The 20,420-nt window shown below is 42.7% G+C and overlaps 1 protein-coding gene across 1 annotated transcript in view; it reads left to right on the plus strand.

Annotated features, from left to right (window-relative positions):
- Positions 1 to 19,681, plus strand: part of TCERG1L (transcription elongation regulator 1 like) — a 75,687-nt gene extending 56,006 nt beyond the window's left edge. The window contains exons 8-13 of the mRNA XM_065639349.1: positions 1,907 to 2,061; positions 6,963 to 7,032; positions 10,372 to 10,507; positions 14,589 to 14,678; positions 17,806 to 17,924; positions 19,525 to 19,681. Of these exons, the coding sequence (XP_065495421.1) occupies positions 1,907 to 2,061; positions 6,963 to 7,032; positions 10,372 to 10,507; positions 14,589 to 14,678; positions 17,806 to 17,924; positions 19,525 to 19,681 (727 nt within the window). The remainder of the gene's footprint in view (positions 1 to 1,906; positions 2,062 to 6,962; positions 7,033 to 10,371; positions 10,508 to 14,588; positions 14,679 to 17,805; positions 17,925 to 19,524) is intronic.
- The last annotated feature ends 739 nt before the right edge of the window (positions 19,682 to 20,420 follow it).

Here is a 20,420-nt window from a genome sequence, read left to right on the forward strand (position 1 = left end):
CTTACCTACCTAATGAAAATAAAAAAAAAATATACTAGCATCATCATCTTGTGCCCTTACTCATTCTTAAATTACAATTTTTGAAACATGAACATAACAATATCTACATTTCCAGTTTATGCTCCGTGACTGAAAGAAAATACTATGCATCCCCTGTGGGTAATTGAAACTGTTATTATACTGAAGAGAAACAGGTGACATGTTACATGGGAAAAGGGACGTTAATTTTAAATTAAATGTCAAATTATATTAGTCATGGAAAAGCGACGAGCTGTCACAAGGGACCCCAGGGTTTCTAAGCTGGGGTGATGGCACGTGAGAGCTGCTGATGCTCGGTGATGAAGGAGCTCCGTGCAGGTCGGTGTGCGTGGCCGGCGCAGCGGTGGGCGCAGCACGTGCCAGCAGGGACAAACCACCCGTTTCCAAGCCCACTGGTTGTCACCTCTGTCAGGTAGTGGCTTCCACAGCCGCATGTGCATGTGGTAGCATCATAGGTCCCAAACGAGATGCTGGTTCCAAGTTTAGCATCGTTTGCAGCTAATTCCCCAGGTGGTTCAAGCTCTGCAGCGTGTTTATTGCCGATGGAAGACACTGCAGCCAGGGGCGTTTGCTGGGCAGGATTGCGCCTGTGCCCTGACTGTAATTCTGATATTTAATAAAAGGATAACAATAACCCATTTATATTAATCAGCTACGTCTCTCCACTTTACCTAAGTGCCAGGATTTTTCCCCTCCGTTTTGGGACATCTGTGGTATTGATGGGAGTGTGGTTGGAAATGCTCCTACAGAAACCACTCTGGTGCGCTCTGCAGGGGAGGCTGGCGATACCGGGTCGTATTTCTGGGACAACAGAGGTTCCAGTAGCTCCAAGAAGTAGTAATTAGACCTAATTGTTGTGTAACAGAGGATTAGAGCATCTGTCTTGTGCAGCTCTTTTGTGAGCCAAAGCATTTGTGCATTAAACAGAAAGTTATTAAAATAATTTGTCACGTCTGTGTTGCTGAATTCAGGATGCCAAAACTTCCGTGGGGTGTAAGTGGGACTGAAGCCAATGGCTGGGTTGGTACAACCAGTTTTGTGCTCCTGTTCATTGGGAGAACATTTGACTCTATGAATATAATTACCACGATTTTGGGGCTCAGGATCGCGCACCAAGCTGCCCCACAGCCCCTGCCGTCCTTTCTCACCCAGGTTTATGTGTTTTTCATTCTGTGTTTAGGCAAGATCAGTGGTGATGTCTCACCGGTGGTACAGAGTATGTTGGATTATCTTATTGTAGTTCTCTGCAGTGATGGAGCATTTTTCATATTTGCAGTCTTTTACCCAGACCAGACCTTTTTTTTTAACCAGTTTTGTTCCCTGCTTTTAATAACATTTAAGTATCAGAGCTTCTGACAGTAAGGTTCGTTCCTTTCAAGTATTTATGTTTCAGAGAGAGCAACATTTTCCCATTATAAGTGTGTGTAAGAGGAAGTCTGAGTGTGTATATGATGTTTGTTAGTTTTCATTATGATTCACAAAGTGCGGGCTTGAGCTTCATATTGTGTTTGTCTATTTGCATATAGATTTAGTGAAGTACAACTGGAGTTTTTTGCATGCCTATTGAGGATGGTGTGATACTTATTTTCATGCTGTTTTAGTAGAGTGAATGTCAGGAGAAAAAGTTGAATGAATATTTCACCTGTGTCTTCTTTGGGGGGTGTTTAGACCATTTCTATGACATTTTATTAGTATGGAGAGAGTTTTCTCTGCCCGCGGTGAGCGGCAGGACCTGGGCCAGGCCGTGGGTCCGAGAGGAAGCTCACCCCCAGGCTGCAACCAGAGATGCAATAAACCAGCCGCGCTTTAATTTCGTGTTTGTGGGTGTACCTGACATGATCTAAACATAGTTTATCGCTTGGAATAGGTGTGTAGTCTGGACTGGAGATGATCGGGTCTTCTTCTTCAACCCTACAATGCAGCTGTCGGTCTGGGAGAAGCCACTGGACCTGAAGCATCGCGGCGACATAAACCGGCTCATCGAGGACCCTCCTCACAAGCGCAAGCTGGAACCCGCAGCAAGTAACTAAAGCCCTGTGATTATTGGCCTCTATTTAAACTCCAATGTCGAATGAAAGTTGGTTGCTAAATACATTCAGTGAAAGTTTGATAACCGTAATTAGAAAGGTTTTTCCTTTTGAGATTTCTTATGAAGTATTACATTAAAATTGATGTTTATAGCAAAATGCTGTTTTCACCGAAATGCTGACCGGGGGCACAGAGAAATCTCGTTATTGGCAATGAAGAACCAGGCGGCTTCTTGTACTGGATGAATCTTTGATGTATAAAATACACCTCGGAAGACACTGTCTTTATGTTTTATTACACTTGTTTCCAAGTTGTACATTAGGAATGCATTACCAGTGCATTATTCAGCTGTTATGCAGAAGCAGATCGTCCATAGCTAATGATTATCCAGCCGAGTTGTAGAGGGGGAAGGAATCCCAGTAGTAAATCTCTCCTGAGTGCTAAAAGGTTTGGTGGAAACACGGATGCTTCCATGTAAACGTGGCGCTGCCAGGGACCTTCTGATGGCTGTGGATTCCCAACAGGACAGCTGGGGCTAAAGAAACCAGCTGATCTGCAGAAATACAGGTTGCACTTCATGTTACCGTTTGCACGGAGCTGTGTCAGTAAGACCTGCCTTGCCTGGCAGGACATCGGGGCGCATGGCAAAAAAATATATCTGAGATGCTGCAGGTCTCGAGTAGCTCCTTGTAATTCTGGAATATTCTGCTTTACAGCAGTTTCAGTGGCAAGCCTCCCTCAGCTGATGTCTGTTCTTTAGTTAGAAAAATGGGGGGGTAAAAAGGCAGATAAAAGCGCGTGATAATCAGGATTTATGTTACCAGTATGAGCAGACGGTTACTGAAGGAAAGCTGCAGAGAGTGGGTTCTATTAGCATAGTCCTTGTTGACGTAAAATGTCGTTACATTTTTCAATATAAATTTCAATCGCCAGATGCTTGTATATATAGCACGTATATAGCATTAAATAACTATAGCTGTATATCTAATAATTTGAAAGCATATCTGCTGAAGTTCATTCTTCACCAGAAAAATATAGCATACGTTTTTTATTACAGGATATATTGAAAGATCAATTAGTTACTGACAAGGGGGAATGATGGCCAAAGACAAAACTGAGTGTTCATGGTCTATAATTAATTAATGAGAAGAGCTTAAAATCATTGTCGATATGCGCTATGTCAAAAATCTGGTTTTTGCTATGTATTCTATCCTTTTCATTTATGGGTACCACTAAGTAGGTATCTGTAGGTACCACCAAGATTTGATTCATGCACCAGTTTCTTTATGACCATGTTTTTCACTATTGCTAATAGTCTTCATCTTCCTTGATATAATGGGGCTTGCAGTTGCCCAGTATTCAAGACAGGTTATAATTAGTACATATTAGCTGCTGAGGTGAAAGGAATTATTTGTTACCATTTCTCTTAGCTTGTAATTTCAAGTAAATAAATAACACAAATGAGCTGTGTGTTTGCAACAATGGTTGCCCAATTTATGTAGCTTAGTAGCTGCTGCTGAGTTTTAATTAGAATTTTTAAATCAAAGGCACAAAAAGAAGTTGGCAAGTGTAGTTTTTCATGGGGTGCTATAGGTTATCTGTGCATTGCTCTGCTGGAAGATCAAATGCATTTGTAATTTAGGCATAAATGAAAAATTACTCGTTTATCAATTACTCCGCCTCCATGAAGTATTAGTTCTTAGGGAGATGGATGAAGGTGTCACGGCTCTTTGTTAACGGGCTCCCATCCCGTGGAATCGGGGGGCACAGCCCGTCCCTTGGCCCTGGAACAGCCACACGGGGACCAGGTCCCAGCCAGCATCACCCCAGCGGGATGTCACCAGGGGGCAGGGACCCACCAGCCACAGGGACAGCATTTCCAGGACTTTCGTACCTTCACCTGCCACGTTCCCCAGTCCGAGCTGCCTGACAGCAGCGTGGGACATCGCGCTTCTTGTCCCCGATGGTCATTACTGCCCTCTCCCAGTGCGGTCACAGACTGGCCATAATACCCCTATTTTCCCTCAAAGATTCCTCAAAATGTTTCTGTCTTACTACAATGGAGAAAAACATTTGTATCTGTTCCTATTCCACCTGCTAAACGGTTTGTATGGGTGCTTAAGCTGAAGAAGATATTTTTTCAGCTAATTAAAAGAAAACTGACGTTTTGACTACAGATGTTGATTCATATTTGGTACCCCTATTCAAAGCCAGTTATGATTTAGTTTACTCTGTGCCCACAAATATTTTGGAGCCTTTAGCATTCAGATAAAACTACGAAGCACGGTCCCTGGCAGCAGCACAGGTAAGCACTGAGGCTCACGTGCGATAACATGGGTGCTGGGTCTCTATGAAATTGCAAATCAGATTTTTCCGCGTGGCCAATGGATTGACAATGCTTTAACTCACCTGGTAAATGCCGGTGTTTCCTCTTTGTTCTGGAAAATGAACCGGAATTCATGACATGGCTGGGATTAGCTGGATGATTTAATTAACCAGCACTAAGCTTGATAGACCATCAGATTGTGGCAGTGCTCCGCTTCATGATTGCATGGCAAGATTACTGTCAAGCAATATTCTTCCTCAAAGCTTTAAATCAATTATTAGATTTTGTGCTCGGCTGCCTCTCTTCCCTTTCACAGTCAGTTTTTAATCTTACCAGAGGTCCAGCAGTGCGATGTGATTCTCTAGGTTCTTGAGTGAGTGTAGATACCATTTGTCATATTTTACTGAGTTTTCCATTGCATAGAAATTTTAAGTGATGATTCTGGTTCCAATCTTGTCCCATTTATCCAAGACCATATACCCATAGCTGTCACTCGCACAGGCAAAGCGAGAAGGGTTTGGTGTCACTTGGTGCTGGTGAGGTTGCACCCCGAATCCAGGGGTCAGTTCTGGGCCCCTCGTGCCAAGAAAGGCCTTGGGGTGCTGGAGCGAGGTGGGAGAAGGGAACGGAGCTGGTGAGGGGCTGGAGCACAAGGGTGATGGGAGCGGCTGAGGGAGCTGGGGGTTCAGCTGGAGAACAGGAGCTGAGGGGAGACCTTCTGATCTCTGACCTGCCTGAAAGGAGCTTGGAGCCAGGGGGGGTCGGGCTCTGCTCCCCGGGAACAAGCGCCAGGACCAGAGGAAACGGCCTCAAGTTGCGCCAGGGGAGGTTGAGGTTGGATCTGGGGAACAATTTCTTCCCCAAAGGGCTGTGGGGCGTTGGAACAGGCTGCCCAGGGCAGTGCTGGAGTCACCATCCCTGGAGGGGCTGGACAGACGGACACGAGGTTCTCAGGACATGGGGCAGTGCCGGGGTTGAGTCAATGGCTGGACTCGATGATCTTAAGGGTCTCTTCCAACCAAAATGATTCTATGATTCTATGAAATACTCTCTCACTTTTTGCCTTCAGAATTCATTCAAGTTAAGCCCACCACCGCCTCCATGGGTTGCTCGGCTCCTGATTAATAGCTTTATAAAATCTCTATTGGATTACATTCCACCTTCTCAGTTTACAGGTTGTTTTTCCTATTTCTTTGTATTTTTAATTGCATGTCCCAAAGAAGAATTTACCAAGAAGAGATAATAGTTCCAGTGAATTTGTGTTTATTTAAAACGTTATTAAATTCATTTATGTATTCATCGTGCTCGTGTATTGTCAGGAGTGTTGAGATCCAACTCTTCTGATTTTGGAACTCCATTAATTTGTCCTTATTATCATATTAAGTTGTAGTTAGTTAGGTGTCCCTTGCTCCGCTGTGGATTTCTTCCTGGTGTGCTCTCTGTTCCTGCCTCAGTTCTTCCCACACCACGACGTCACAGCTGCTGTTTGGTTCCTTTTGCAGTGATTTAGTGTATGCTTTGTTGAAGCACTTAGTATAAATAGAAGGTAACATTTGCTGAAAACATACTAATAAACATGTAGTTTCCCTAAAATGGGGGAACAAAATGAGCTAAGAACAAGATTCTTAAAATGAAACTTGAAATAAATGGCCAAGTTTCTGTTAGTTTCAATGGTACAGATGCCCATTTTCTAGCAGATGTCTTGGAGTTTCACCTGGTTTTAGTGAGATCAGACCTCAACATATCAAGTTACTCAAACACTTTCTCTCCATAACTTAAGTTGAATTCTGTATTTATTTTTAAATTATTTTTTCATAGTTTCCTAAATAGCAAGACGTCTTCATTACCAGTCTCACACAAAAAGGCTGAGGTTTGGTGTTTGTGATATTCCCAAGCTCACCAGATACAGTTTGATTTTTATATTTCTCAGCTAATTTGTGGTGAATTACTGGAGTCCCTGACACAGACCAAGCGCTGGGTGGACGTGGCTTCTGGTGGTCTGTCCATTTGAATGGTGATTAAAACTGCAGTTTGTATATGTGGAAAAAAAAGCAGAAATAAATATCTGTTCCATGTGTTTCATGTTTGCTATGAGTGACAACGCAACCTCAGAGACCTTCAAGGATCAGGTTAAATGTCTGGATAAGCAGCACTGTATTTGCATATATAAGAAAGAGAAGGCAAGTTCTGGTGTGAGTTGACACTTGAATCCCTCAGGCTGCCAGGACTGAAATAATTTTGCAGAAATGTCTTTCTAGTTGCATTTTGAAGGGAAGGGAAGAGGGAGAGTCAGGTGAAACAATAACAAGATTTAAAACAATCATGTCACAAATGATCAATGAGTAATTTTTCAGAATGAAAATGGTAATTTTTGTTGCCGTCACTTTCATTTGGATGAAGGCATTTCTGAGGGTCTGATGAAATATGTGTTATTTTGAAACCCTCTGTGGAGAGTGAAAAATAGTAAATACCTGAGCAGCAGCCAAAGACAAGAATTGAAAGGTTAATTTGGGGAATTTGTACTCCCATTTATCTAGTTCAAATCTAATAGCTATTTATTTCTTTTTAGCAGATAAATGTCTTAGTTCTTGTCCAAGGGAAGAAAACGATGATCTTAGCATCAAAACTAAGAGAAATAAGTAAGTTCTAAAGTTTACTTATCTCTATGTAATGTTAAAAAGCTAATGTCTGGTATAAGTAAGTGCAAAGAGAAATACAATTATTTTCTTTTGTGTGGATAACTATAATAAATTGTGAAAGTAACTTTTAAGGTACCCAGTCTTCATCAAACTCCGTGATTCTCTAGAACATCTGCTTCCAAGCATCAGGCACTGAAATAAACCTTTAGATTAGGAGGAAACAATTATTATTTGCTGTATTTGGGCAATTAGTCCTGTGAAAGTCAAGGGCAACATTCACATAATAAACAGGCGAGGTCTGGTCTGACAACACAGCTTTTTCTCAGACTTCCTTGTGATGATCCCAATTCCCCAGAAGTTTGACCTGTCACCAGAAAGCCGTAAAGTGTTTATTTTTCTGTCAGCAGAACATGCATCCCCAAAGTACTATGTGATTTCTACAGCTGTTTTGAATTTTAAATTCTCTTGTATAACTTGTAAAGATTACCTGACATTTTGCTTTGTACCCTGAAACAATGGCAGAATACAGAGGTTCATGGATGGACACTGAAAATAGTGACCTTTTACTGAAGAAACACAGTCTAGGGCTTTTTAAAAATGTATTAATATTAGACTATAGCTAGCAGTTCATGATAGAGAAAATAAAATACTGTAGGATTTTAATTTCAAACTAGAATTTAGTTATCTTCAGGATTAAAATAATGTATAAACTCTTTTGCTATACAAAGATTGTTTTTGTTAATGTAATTGAGAGATGGCACTGGAGGTGGCTGAATTAGCCAAAAAGCAGAACTGATTTAAAAAACGTAGCTTGCAATTCCTTGTAAGAAAAGCTGTTGAGTTACTCCGTGCCGTGAACAGCAGAAGGGGAATTCTCAAGATGTAGAGTCTACTAAAGTGCTGGTTGAGCTCCGAGTTTTGGATAAGAGGATACACATCACCAGCTTTTCACCTTCCAAGGTGCAAATCTGACTTTCTGCTCCCTCTGCTTTGTTTTACTTGGGCACGGACCAGGTGCTGCTCACTCCAGACTGAAACCAGAGCTTAAAAAGCTTTTGTCCTTACAAAAAACCAAACAAATTTTAATTCTGGTGCTGGATAGACAGAAAAATAATTATTTCAGGGTTTGTTTTTAAATATGCTGTATTCCCTATTCTATTTTATTACATTTAAGTAAACTTACTTAGTAAATCATATTGTTTCTTTGAAGTACAGTAAATCATCTGCTGTACGGAAAGCACTGTCCTAAGGATAAGATCTAATTCCAGAAGCTGCAGGTGTGGGAGCTCTGGCCTCCACCAGTTGCTGTTGCACTTTTATTTACGTTTCATTGGGGTATAATGAAACTGCTTAAAAATAGCGAAGTCAAGTTCTTACTCAGGCGATGCTCTGGTTGTACTCTATGCCAAGGAAAAATGATCTTCAGAGAAGCTTGGGTTTTCTGGGTTTTCTTCACAGAATGACAGGAGATCTCGGGGGTCCCTGTCCCACCCCGGTCCCCGCAGGTCGCCGGGGACCTCTCCATGGAGGTTGAACATCTCCAAGGCTGGAGCCCTGGGCAGCCTGTAAAAAGCTTTTTCCTTTGCTTAGATGGGTTTCCCAGTATTCCAGTTTGTGCCCATTGCCTCCTCTCCTTGCAGTGGGTACCAGAATTATGCAAAAATACCTCACTTGTCCATTTTTAGATTTGCAGGCTTCCAAGATCCTGCTAATAGGCTGCCCACATGTGTCCTTCTGAGTAGGAGGTCACATAGTTTGTTATGCGGATCACTGTATTATTTGCTAAAGAAAACTCTATTGTCGTTTTTGGCACAAAAAAAAGCCTATGTAGTTTATATCATTTTCAATTGCCTAAGAAGGACTGAAGGAAAGGGCCTGTTCTGGTGCTTGGCTGGTGGAGCAGTGTGCTGTATTTCAGTTTCAGCTTGAAAAAGCTTTTTGTGCGTGCTAGAAATTGGATCGGGCCTTTCATGGATCGTGTCACACAATAAAATTTCCTACTACAATATAAAAGTCACTGTCATTCTGTGGAGAATGCCAATTTGATCTCTCTCAAATCACTAGTAATGCAGCATCATTTTAGGATGAATCTAAGTGTAATGGAATTATTTGTAGAAGAAAGGTAATACGCTGGGGCTCATGTTACATACTGATCTAATTCATTTGCTTGCAAATAAAAAAGTGTTTTCCTGTTGAAATTTCCAACTAAGTGTTATTCTGTAGTGGTGAAAATTGCATGAGTGGAAAATGCAGTCATGCCTTGTAGGAGGCTAAAAATCAAATTGCCTTGCTTTCGTTACCGTTTTGAGGCTCCTGATCTTTTCAGAAAGAGCCTTAATTTGTACTGAATCCATTCATTGCTCAGAGCATTACTAAACAGCAGGATCGGCCCACAGGTCTGATTTTGAGGTCTGAGTTGGTCACCTTGGCCGAAGTCAGGAGTTTTGGATCCCCATCTCAGATCCCATCACTTCCTGAAGAAAACTCCGTCCCACCTTCCAGGTCCCCATTTCACTGCCCTCTCCCTGCGGATGCTGAGGGCACCTGGGGGCAAACCTTCAGCCCTCTGAACCATGGGGAAATAGGTGTTTGCTGCCAGCCCTGTGGGAGTGTGGTGTTCGTGGCCTCTAACACCGATAATATTACGTAGTTATTTATCTGGGGTGAAACAGCAGTGCCACAGATGTCCCTTTATCCAGAGGGTCTTGTAAGCAAAGGGACTCAGGTAATAAGTAGTAAGTGTTTTCTCAGAAACGCCTGTTTATTCTATTGAGATGCAATGTTGGGAAAAGGCTGTCAGGATAAATACAGACCGCTGGCACTGGCAAAGGGCAGGTTCTTGGCTGATGCTTGATTTGTTTGTGCATGCAATGCATTGACGGATTACTTCCCTTTGGAGTGAGCTTCTGGGGTCCGTGGGAACATAAAATAAGGATTAGTACTGACTTTCAAGTTTGGGGGCACAAAACCAGGAAAGAAAAATAAAACAAGATGTGTCTCTTCAGTCACTCCTTTAGAGTTTTCCCTCCTTGGCCAATTTTATATAAAGCTATCATTTTTCTGCAGCTTGAAATATGGCATGGTATTTCGCTGCCGATTTCCTCTTTGATCACCCCGTAGAGCATCCTTCCCCAGAACAAGCTGTCGGGGTCCCTCAGCAGCGCCCGCCAGCCCATTGCTTTAATAGCAAACCGTGGGTTCGGGTCATTTCTCGGCTGTCAGTGTCTGCTACGGGCACGCCGAGAAGTCCTGCGGTCCTGGAGGATTGTCTGGAGAGGGTTAAAAATCCCCTCCCGAGCTGGCAATTACTGAACTATTTTCTGTCTTGCCTTGTTAAAGAACAGACGATTCGCAAGCTGCTGACCAGGCGAAGGCTGAAACGGAGGAGGAAAATGAGGAAACGTCGACCCCTCAGATCACGCCTCCCCTCGAAGAGCGCATCACTCATTTCCGAGACATGCTGCTGGAGAGGGGGGTAAGGAACGCGCCTGCTTTCTGTGGCGGATCTCACTGATGGGACTGGGGCATCATCTCGGACCACTGCAGGAACCATTTCATAACTATGACTTAGGAATCAAATGAAGAATTATTAAGAGGGGTTTTTCTGTCTGTTAACCGCATGGGTTTTGTGTTACTTCGCTGTGACTTTTCTCCCTGTGTGGCTGTGCAGAACTGAAAGGCCCTTGCAGGTGCAGCCCCAAAGAAATCCCTGCAGACAGACCCAAGGCTGACCAGAGGCTCTTCCAGCCCAGCCCAGTGGCTCTGCAGGGCGTGGGGACTGTAGCCACACGCCATCCCAGGGGTCACAGGAACCCCCGAAGTGATGAACAAAGAACAAAAGATGTGTCATGTACATCACCCAAGGCTCAGAAGCAGTCCTGGCAGAGCCCTTTGCTTTCTCTAGCGTGGAGAGTGTTCATCACCGCAATCTCCAATGGTCCCAGCAGCGGTTAGCCAAACACACTCACCGACCACCTGAAATCTGCCCAGGCTGTTGGGAAACGAGGGTCTCAGGAGGGTTAAGAAAACCTGCCCTTTCCTTGGGACATCCCTGGCTGTCCTCGGACGTCTTTGAGAAGAGCTGGTGGTTCCAGCTGGGGCGGTGGATGCTCCGGGGTTTGGGCTGGACAGGCACTAGAAGAGGTGGGAGCACCCGGAGCATCCTCCTCTCCCCCAGACCTGGTGGCTGCGGAGCTGGTCCAGGGTACGGGAGGGCTTGGGGTTATTACAGCCCGTTTCCCATCACCTCATCGAGATTATGAGTGGATAGATGGAGCATAAATTCAATTTACAGACAGAACCCATCAGTGCTCTGGGCCTCCTGAGCAACAGTGAAATATGAATTACGGTTCAACTACTATCATCTGGCGACTGAGTTGGTAAAGAGCTTCAGCCTGATTTTTGTGTCCTGAGGCAGCACTTCCAAACCTGTGCTGAACTGACCATCAATGTGAGGGATTTTGGATACCGTTGTCTATGTACATAAAGTCCTCTCCACAAAAGTTCGTCTCACAGTGTCCCTTCTTCCAGAGAACTGATGATTTTTAGCATGAATGGTATTAATAAGCTTAACACGTTTAGGCCCTGAGCCTGCAAATGTAAATAGGTGTATAATGGAGCAACGTGTGCAGATACTGTACCTCCCTCCAACACTCTGCAAATATGTATTCTATAGCAGTTTGTGTAATTCATGTGAAGAAAAAAAATCCAAGGTGTTTGTTGTTAGGCAGTAAAACCTATAAAATTTATCACCGGTAATCAGCAGACTTTAAAGGTGGATAATTAGAGCTTCAGAAGCCCAACAGTAACTTATCTCCGTGCCAGACCTGCTTTATTAATCCGTTTTGTTATTTATGCCTAAAAAATGCAGAAGTGCCATAAATGAGTACTAGTGGAAGACTTCTGCTGACATATTTTAAATCAGGGGCCAATAAGTAAAAATTTGAAAGTATTAAGGATATACTGTAATAGGATTCCTCAAGTGTTTCCAGTGTAAGATTCAGACTTGCTCATAAAAATAAGACATTCAGGGAATTTACTGTTTGGTTTTGCTATTATCTTAAAATGCATAGATAATGGGTTACTGTGCTTTTGCCCTAAGCATTTTTAAAATGTCCAGAGGAGCCGCGGGTTAGCACCAGCCAGCTGGCGTTTCTTGAAATGCAGTGAGGCCATTAGTGTTATTTTAAACTGATTATTTAAACAAATGTCTCCTGTTGTTTCCTTGTAATATTATTTCTCGAGAAGTTACGTGATGGCGTTACAAAGAGCCTGAGCTAGATGGAGTTCTTCAGTGTACTTCTGAACCTTCCCACATAAATTAGATCAACAGAAAAATATTGATTGTAACATTTTAAAAAACAAATGTGATTTTGGTGTAGCTCCAAGACAACAGCACCATTCTGAAGTCTGTGGCAAGTTTTCCAGTGTAAACGTGTAATCTCAGATATCCTCCTGGAAGTTTAAAAGTTTTCACAAAATCCTCAGCAAATCCAAGCCTCCTGCTGACTCCCTCACAGCCGCGGCATCAAAATATCCAGGAATTTCTAGGAAATTCTTCTCTTTGCTTGGCTGGTGTCAGTGAAACAAGACTTTTTTAAGGATTCAAAATATTTTTTCTCAAGATTTTACTTTCTTGATACTGAGGAGAAGAAAGGGGGCTGGGGCTCCTAACCCCCACTTTCCCATCTCAGGTTTTTCCTGTACTTTGCACTCTGGCGAAGAGCAGGGGTTGAGAACTGGAGACCCACGACAAGCTCGGATTTCTCTTCTCCTTTTTGTCTGTGCTGATCCTGGGCCACAGAAGTCAGTATTTACTCTGGGAAGAGATCCCACCCCCCACCCCCTGTACATGTGTTCCCTGGTTGAAGTCCCGTAGTAGGGAAAATCACCACGGTACAACAGGCACTGGGAGATTAGTCAGAACATTCATATTTTGTATGCTGCTTTAGAGCTCCAAAATGAATATCCTGAGCAGCATATGATACGTGTAGCTAAAACTAAATTATAATATATATAGCTAACACTTAATTTTAGTGTACATCTGCAGTATGTGAAAGTAAATCATTACTAAAGAAAAAAATCGTAAACAGGAATGATTATGTGATAAACTAGCCTGAGCTAATCTAGCTTTGAGTTCAAACTGGCCTTTGTACTGGAAACAAAGCTGATGTTCAAGAGAGAGTATACAAGAGATCCTGAAAAATAACAGTATTCCCGCTGCTTGATCCTTCTGGAGGGGGGAAACCCCAAAGCTCAGGACTCGGCCGCCTGTGTGGATGTGGAGGGTGACGCACAACCTGCCAGAAAACGACCATTGGAGGGGCAGCTCTGAATCACTGCCTGAACTTCACATTTCCCCGTTTCTAATCACTCCAAGAGGAAACCCAGTCCATTCAAACCCACTTTGCATCCTCAGAGCTTTCCCCTTTGAGTGTTAATCACTCTGTTTTAATTATACTTCGCATACTTAATTTTTTTAGTGAGTTTACTCTTCCTTGTTATTAGATGGAGTGAATAGAATGTTTTATGCTTCTCCAGAGTTTTCTGTAGCAAACTAATTAACGGTGATAGAATAATAGAATCATTTTGGTTGGAAGAGACCCTTAAGATTATGGAGTCCAGCCATTACCCAGCCCTGGCGCTGCCCCATGTCCTGAGAACCTCATGTCCGTCTGTCCAGCCCCTCCAGGGATGGTGACTCCAGCACTGCCCTGGGCAGCCTGTTCCAATGCCCCACAGCCCTTGGGGGAAGAAATTGTTCCCCAGATCCAACCTCAACCTCCCCTGGCGCAACTTGAGGCCGTTTCCTCTGGTCCCAGCTTCGTGTGAGGTACCGAAATCAGGCTGGGGCTTTCCACCTAGCGCTCCCAGAATGTTGCTTCGTTAAAGCCGCGGGCGAAGGGGACAGGGCAGATGAGGAGCCCGCTCAGATCTGTGGTGGTCCTTACAGCGCCGGGAGGAGGCTTTGGAGAAGATGGAAGAACCTCTGGAGGAACGTGACGTTTTCGTGGGATGCGCCTGCAGGATGTGAGCGATGGTGGGGATCAACAGGGAAGGCTGGAAGCCTCGGGGAGGAGATGTGACAGCCCTGCTGTTGGAGGGAAGCAGCACCTTTACTGCAAAAACACTATGCTTTGAAGATTTTCAGCGTGTGCATGCACTGACAGCCCCGTTTGGGTTATAATTTAAGTTTTGGAGAGCAGGGGAGTTAAAGCTGAGATAATTGCTTAAATGGAAATTGCTGCTTCTGTTGTACAAAGCAGAAAATAAAGTGGCATTTTCCTTTCTGCTACAGATTCTTTCCATCAAAAATTGTGGAATGAGCATCTCCTAGATTCTCACTGAGATGTCCTAGAGCAAATCAATACTAATGGTGTGGGGGCGACCAAAGTATTGCCAGAAACAGATTAAAATTCAGTTTCCAACTGCTCCAAGGCATCCTTTAGAGGGTTCATTAGCTTTCTGAACTCCTCTTTTGCTTCACCTTGGAACATTTCCTTCTTTCACATCCTTATTAAAATTCCTTAATGCAATTGTGTTTGTGTACTTCACAGGTTTCAGCATTTTCTACGTGGGAAAAAGAGTTACACAAAATAGTGTTTGATCCACGCTACCTTCTACTAAATTCAGAAGAACGTAAACAGGTGAGCACCACCTCCAGCGCAGCTTCTGATGGGCAGCAAACATCTCCCAAATTAACTGTAATAACAGAGTAATTATCTTGGTAGGATTAAAAAAAATGCTTAAAATTAAAATTCCTTTATTTAGCTTTTGAGTGAGACTCGTAACGTAGGCTCTGCCTGTAGGAAAGTGCTGTCTCCTTTGGACAGCAGGTGGTGACAAGTGGGTTTGCTCCTAGAGAGGAGCTGCAGCCTCTTGGCTGGTGGGAACAACTGCCCCCGAGTCTGGGACGCCGGGCGGTAGAGGGGGAACTGCCGTAAGGCAACGTTACCTCTCTGAATTATTTAAATATTGCAGAGAGACTGCTTCATTTTTATTGCTTAGAATATTTTCTAGAGTTTGGCAGTATTTACTGCTATATTTTGCAATAACTCAACTTGCTATAAATGGCTAGAGCGCTGTGGCTATGCTGGTATCCGTTTGAATGGGAAAGGGGACTTTTTGCTGCCCTGTTGATTTGGACATTAATTATCACTGGGGATCTAAAAGGACCCGAGGGCTGCGGATTAGTCTAAAAAAATTATGAGAGATGCAAGATTGCTGCGTGGAAAGTGAATGCTTCTGTTCTGTAGTTATTTCTCTTCCTTACCAGTCTTTTGTCTTCCCGGAGAAGGAAGAATTTTGAATATGGAATTGGCCATTTTTTAAATAAACATGATGAAAAATGTACTTATTCCTATTCTGTTGCACTGGGGCCCATAATGTCTTGTGATTCTCCAGAGAGCTTCCTGCAGGTATTTACTGAGGGACTGGGCGCATGTATCTTCATTCACTGCTACCTTTCCAATATTTTCTTTCCTAAGAAAAAAAGTGAAATAAAATAATAATGAAATATGGGAACGGAAATGTAAGAGAAACTGCTAGAATGGAAAATACTGCTAAACAAGAGACTAAGCAGCCAGTTTTATATTTATTTCAGAGAATCAGCAAGGACAAAACCTAGACCTTGCTGAGTCAATCAAGATACATCTTTCATTTTATCAGCCTTGGAGATGATATAATGAAAATACATCATGAATACACATAATGTAATGTGCTGCTGAGGGGAACTTCGTTTGTGGGGTATATTTAATACTCAAGGAAAGAGTGATGAAAAGCAGGTAGTCAGCAATCCTGGGGGTAGAAACCCACGGTCAGGCAGAGGCTGGCTCTGCGCGTCACTAACAGGCTCAGGGGGAAGAGGGTGATCGTTGGGTGCTCTTCAGCACAACAGGCTTAACAAACCAGTAAATTCCAGGTGTGTAAGATATTTCAGATACTTTACTTGAAGTTAATGCTTCTAGATGGTCATTATGTGCGGTTCTGTTTAATTAGACCTCATTTTCCTCCAAGAAGTAGTTTAAGAAGAAAGACTCGGACAAGAGTAGATCCCTGATTTAATGAAAGTACTTGTTGGGGTACAACTCAAATTAGTAGAAGGCATTATTTAGGTTTATGGAAACATTTGCCTTCACGGATGCTGGCTGTGTCACCTGAATAGCGAGCGTCTGAGTAGTTTTTAAATTATATTGGGGGGAGTTAGGGGTGAAAAGTGGCTCACAATGAAAGAGGAATGAATGGAGTGAGTGAAGGAGTGAAGGAGTGAATGGATGAGTGCAGGAATGAATGAGAGAGTGACTGAGTGAATGAATGAATGGCTGAATGCAAGGATGAGCGCTGGGACGCGGCTGGCTCGTTTCTCCTCCCCACGGGCAGGCAGGTTGGGACGGGCAGGACAAGTGTTGTGAGCGTGATCTGCAGGCGGCTGAGGGAACTCCCCCCGGCCATGAACTCGTGCCGGGGTGGGTCTGGGCTCCGGGGCGCCAGCTCTGCTGCGGGCGCGTGTCCTCACGCCGCCCGAGGGACGTGACGATCTGTATGGAACATCTGCGCCTTGCTCCGCTTCCTTACCAACGCTTCCCAAGGGGTTATTAGCAGCTGAGAGATGCTGCTATGTTTAAGCAAAGAACAGTGAAGGGCAAAGTAGCATCCGTATTAAAATAATGAGCTATCTGTTAATTTTGATTTAATACTTTCATAATAGCTTCACTGATACCAGCAGGGCAAGCAATAACAATGTCACCTACTTTATTTGTTCCATTTTTTTTCCATCTCCTTTCATACTCAACTTACGCAAATGCACACAGTACAATATATTCAGATTTCCTAGGTTTTTCCAAGTACTTCTCTTATGGCCATTTTTGATGTTTACTTTTCCAGTGCTATTTCTTCCCTTTTCCACATACCATACTAAATACCAGTTGAAATTCGGTTACTTCAGCTTTCATGACATGTAGATTTTCACCTGTGCATCCTCATGGCTGATGAGAAAGCAGCTGTGGTAGTAAGCGCAGTAATCATATTTAGTGTGTGTAATTTGTGCTGGAAAGGATGGTGAATACGAAAAGCTATTAGCATTTCGAGGAGCAGCTCCTTTTATTCAACAACGTAGTGTGCCACACTTTTTACAGCATGAAGTCAGCAGGGCCAGATTTTTGGTACTAAACATGTGATTAAAGCAGTTGGCAGAATTTTGTGACGGAGTGAACTCCTTAACTCCTTTTCAAGACACCAAAAATCCTGATGCTGAGCACTCTGCTGCATATTTAGCTGCCAAATACTGTTAGAGGAAGGTTGTCAACCCTTCCAAACACATTAAAGCTTTTGGGTGGATGTGTACAGAGGATCTTGTGTAAGCTCGTGGTTTTTGACAACTGATTTGAGAAGTCTTCAGGCTTTTTTGGGGCTAAGCCACAGAATTTTGATGTTTAGTGTTACAGACATTTTCAGGAATTCAAGCAAGCTGGGAAAGATGTAAGACCCAAACTAAACCCCAGTCACTTGTACCGATGCACAGCAATAATGCTATAGGCGTGAAAATGCAAGTGAAACACTGAAATCAGGAAATTTTGATTTATGTTGCAGTTGATGTTTGAATGAAGATGTTGTCCGTCCAAATTATACATTTTTCCAGCTACTCATTTTGTGAGAACATGATCAGATTCAGCTGAGGGCAGATAAGAACTGTAGATTGACAGCCCTTTGATCCAGCAGAAATACCATAAAGGCTTTGTTAATAAACGCTCTGTCTTGTTTCCCTTTCTTGGAAAGATATTCGAACAGTTTGTCAAGACCAGGATCAGAGAAGAGTACAAAGAAAAGAAAAACAAGTTGTTGTTAGCCAAAGAAGAATTTAAAAAGCTCCTGGAAGAATCCAAGTTATCGCCAAGGTACGGCTGTGCCTTATGGAGATTTGTTAAGATAAGCTTTCTCATTTACTCTGTGCTTATCAGCCCTGCAACGCCCCAGCAGTGACCGTACTCTTTCTAACAAGCTTCTGCATCTAGTGAACAATGCTGTCGTGACATCTCTTACCTCGTATTTTACGATATTTTGTTATATTACTGGGAAAGGGAACGTACCGTCATTCTCTCTGTTCCTTTCTCTCGTTGTCATTATGAATGTGCAATATTTTGCATAACATATTTATTTTATATGCATGTAAATGATATAATTATAGAACACACACACGTATATTAGATATATAAAATCAGTGCCTGAATGTTAAATCTCATTTATATTAGGCATACAGGTGTAACCAGTGAAAAACTGTATTTCGGTTTGTTTTTTGATGGAAGAGAAACATAATTTAACAAAGTTATCAATGCCACATTACTCAATTAAAATAAGGCATGCAATGTAGTAATTTATTTTGATTTTTAGGTAACAGATCCAAACCTGCACAACAGCGAATGCAGGGCTTAGGATAGCACTTGCTCATTTGTAAGTGATATGAAAATAAGGAGGTTTATATGTTATAAGTCTGGTTAAATTGTTGGAGCTAAGAAATTACAGTTTTCTTTACTAAAATATGCAGGTAATTGTACAGCACTACCTGCCTAGACGTACAGATACAAACAACACATCAGGCTCTATGGAGGTAATAATTATCAGAAGTATTTTTACAACAAAACTGAATATTCTGGGCTAACATAGCAGCTAAACGCTGGTAAAGACTGACAGACCTGGAGCATCTCCTGTGTCCTGTGTGCTTCTCTGCATTGACGGGGCTCATTATCTTGGTTTTTTAAATAAAAACCCCTTGTTGTTGGCCTGTGAATCATGACGCCAGTTCTTTCTAGTGCCACCACGCTGCTTGTAGACCCGGACCTATGGACCTGGGCTGGGATTAGCCACGGCATCTGGTGAAAAATACCAGTGAAATACCAGTGAATTCTCATGTATCCTGTTTGCACTGGGAAGTGTTGGGCCTGAGGATGAAATCCCAAGGCAAAGCTCCCTGTGGATTTCAATTGTGTTGTGCCTGTCGCTCAATGTTACAATTAATTTTTTTGCTATTTTTAGAAAAAAATCAGGGTAGCATGGTGTTTCTTCAGGTATGGCGTAGTGCTGACAGTCAAAGTGGATTTGTTTGCAATTAGCCACAGGTGTGGTTTTCTGCTCTATTTTAGGCTAATCATTGAAATACCGGCCATAAGTACCAGCAGGCATTGATTGAAGCCGCAGTGCCCTGTGGCGCAGCAAATACTGTGTTAATGATTCCAAATTGTCCTGTGAACCATCACCCAGATTTTTCTAAATTAAAAAATCAAGTTCACCATTGCAGGCTGATCCGTGAGGCTGAACCCCGGGCGGGTCTGTCATGGTCTCGCCTCCCTCGTCCCGGGGTCACCGGCATGTTCCCATCAAATACTCCCCAGAACAGCCCTGATTTTTGGTGTCTGTGCGAAAACTGAAGTGAGATGCAGGTCAAAGAGTCTGCGAGGGGATTGGCAAATCACAGCTTTTAAATGTCTCTCTTTTCTGCAGAACAACGTTTAAAGAGTTTGCAGAGAAATATGGAAGAGATCAGCGGTTCCGCCTTGTGCAGAAGAAGAAGGACCAAGAGCATTTTTTCAATCAGTTCATACTTATTCTTAAAAAGAGGGACAAAGAAAACAGGATAAGGCTACGGAAAATGAGATAAAAACTCCTGAAACGGGCAATAAATACGCAAGTCCATGCTGTGGCTGCAGTAAGGAATTCAAATGGAGGCGAAAGCGTTTGGGGTTAAAGTTAGAACATCTTGGTGAGGAAGGGGATTTCCCCAAGAAAAACTTTCTCTAAACAGAGTTTATTGAACATACACTGAATTTGTGAAGGTCGTTCTGCAGGAATCTGAAGGATATTTTGTTCTCAAAGAATTAATGTTTCATATTGAAGCTCTCTTTTGTACAACATCCAGAGTTTGATGCATTTCTAATTGCCATGATATGTCAATTCCTTAATTGTTTTAATTATGCAAATTACTTGTAATATACACAAATTATGAATCCAATGCAGATTCGTAATTAAGCAGAAGCAGATGCCATCCATAACAATCTCAAGATATTTTCATCATTTAGGGGAATTATCTAAAGCAATCTTTTGGCAACTTTATGCATTAACACAAAGCGTTTAAGGTCCGGTGGTATGCAGGAATTCATTACCCGGTGTTCATACGTCTCTGTCCAGTTCTCTGAGTAGTAGTAATAAGATATTAATTGTTAATCTTAGTGAAGAGTGTGAAAATCTTGGCATATGTTCCATAGGAAAGCTCTGAGTTTCAGAAGTTGCTTTCCGCTTCCCGTGAACGGTGCGTTCAGGCACTCGGGCAACAGCAACACCTCTCCGGCACCGTTCCTGGCAAGAAGTTCTTTGGTAAAACCATCGCCGTATGATTTTAA

This window comes from Caloenas nicobarica, chromosome 7 (assembly GCF_036013445.1).
Source record: "Caloenas nicobarica isolate bCalNic1 chromosome 7, bCalNic1.hap1, whole genome shotgun sequence".
In the NCBI taxonomy this organism is placed as follows: Eukaryota; Metazoa; Chordata; class Aves; order Columbiformes; family Columbidae; genus Caloenas; species Caloenas nicobarica.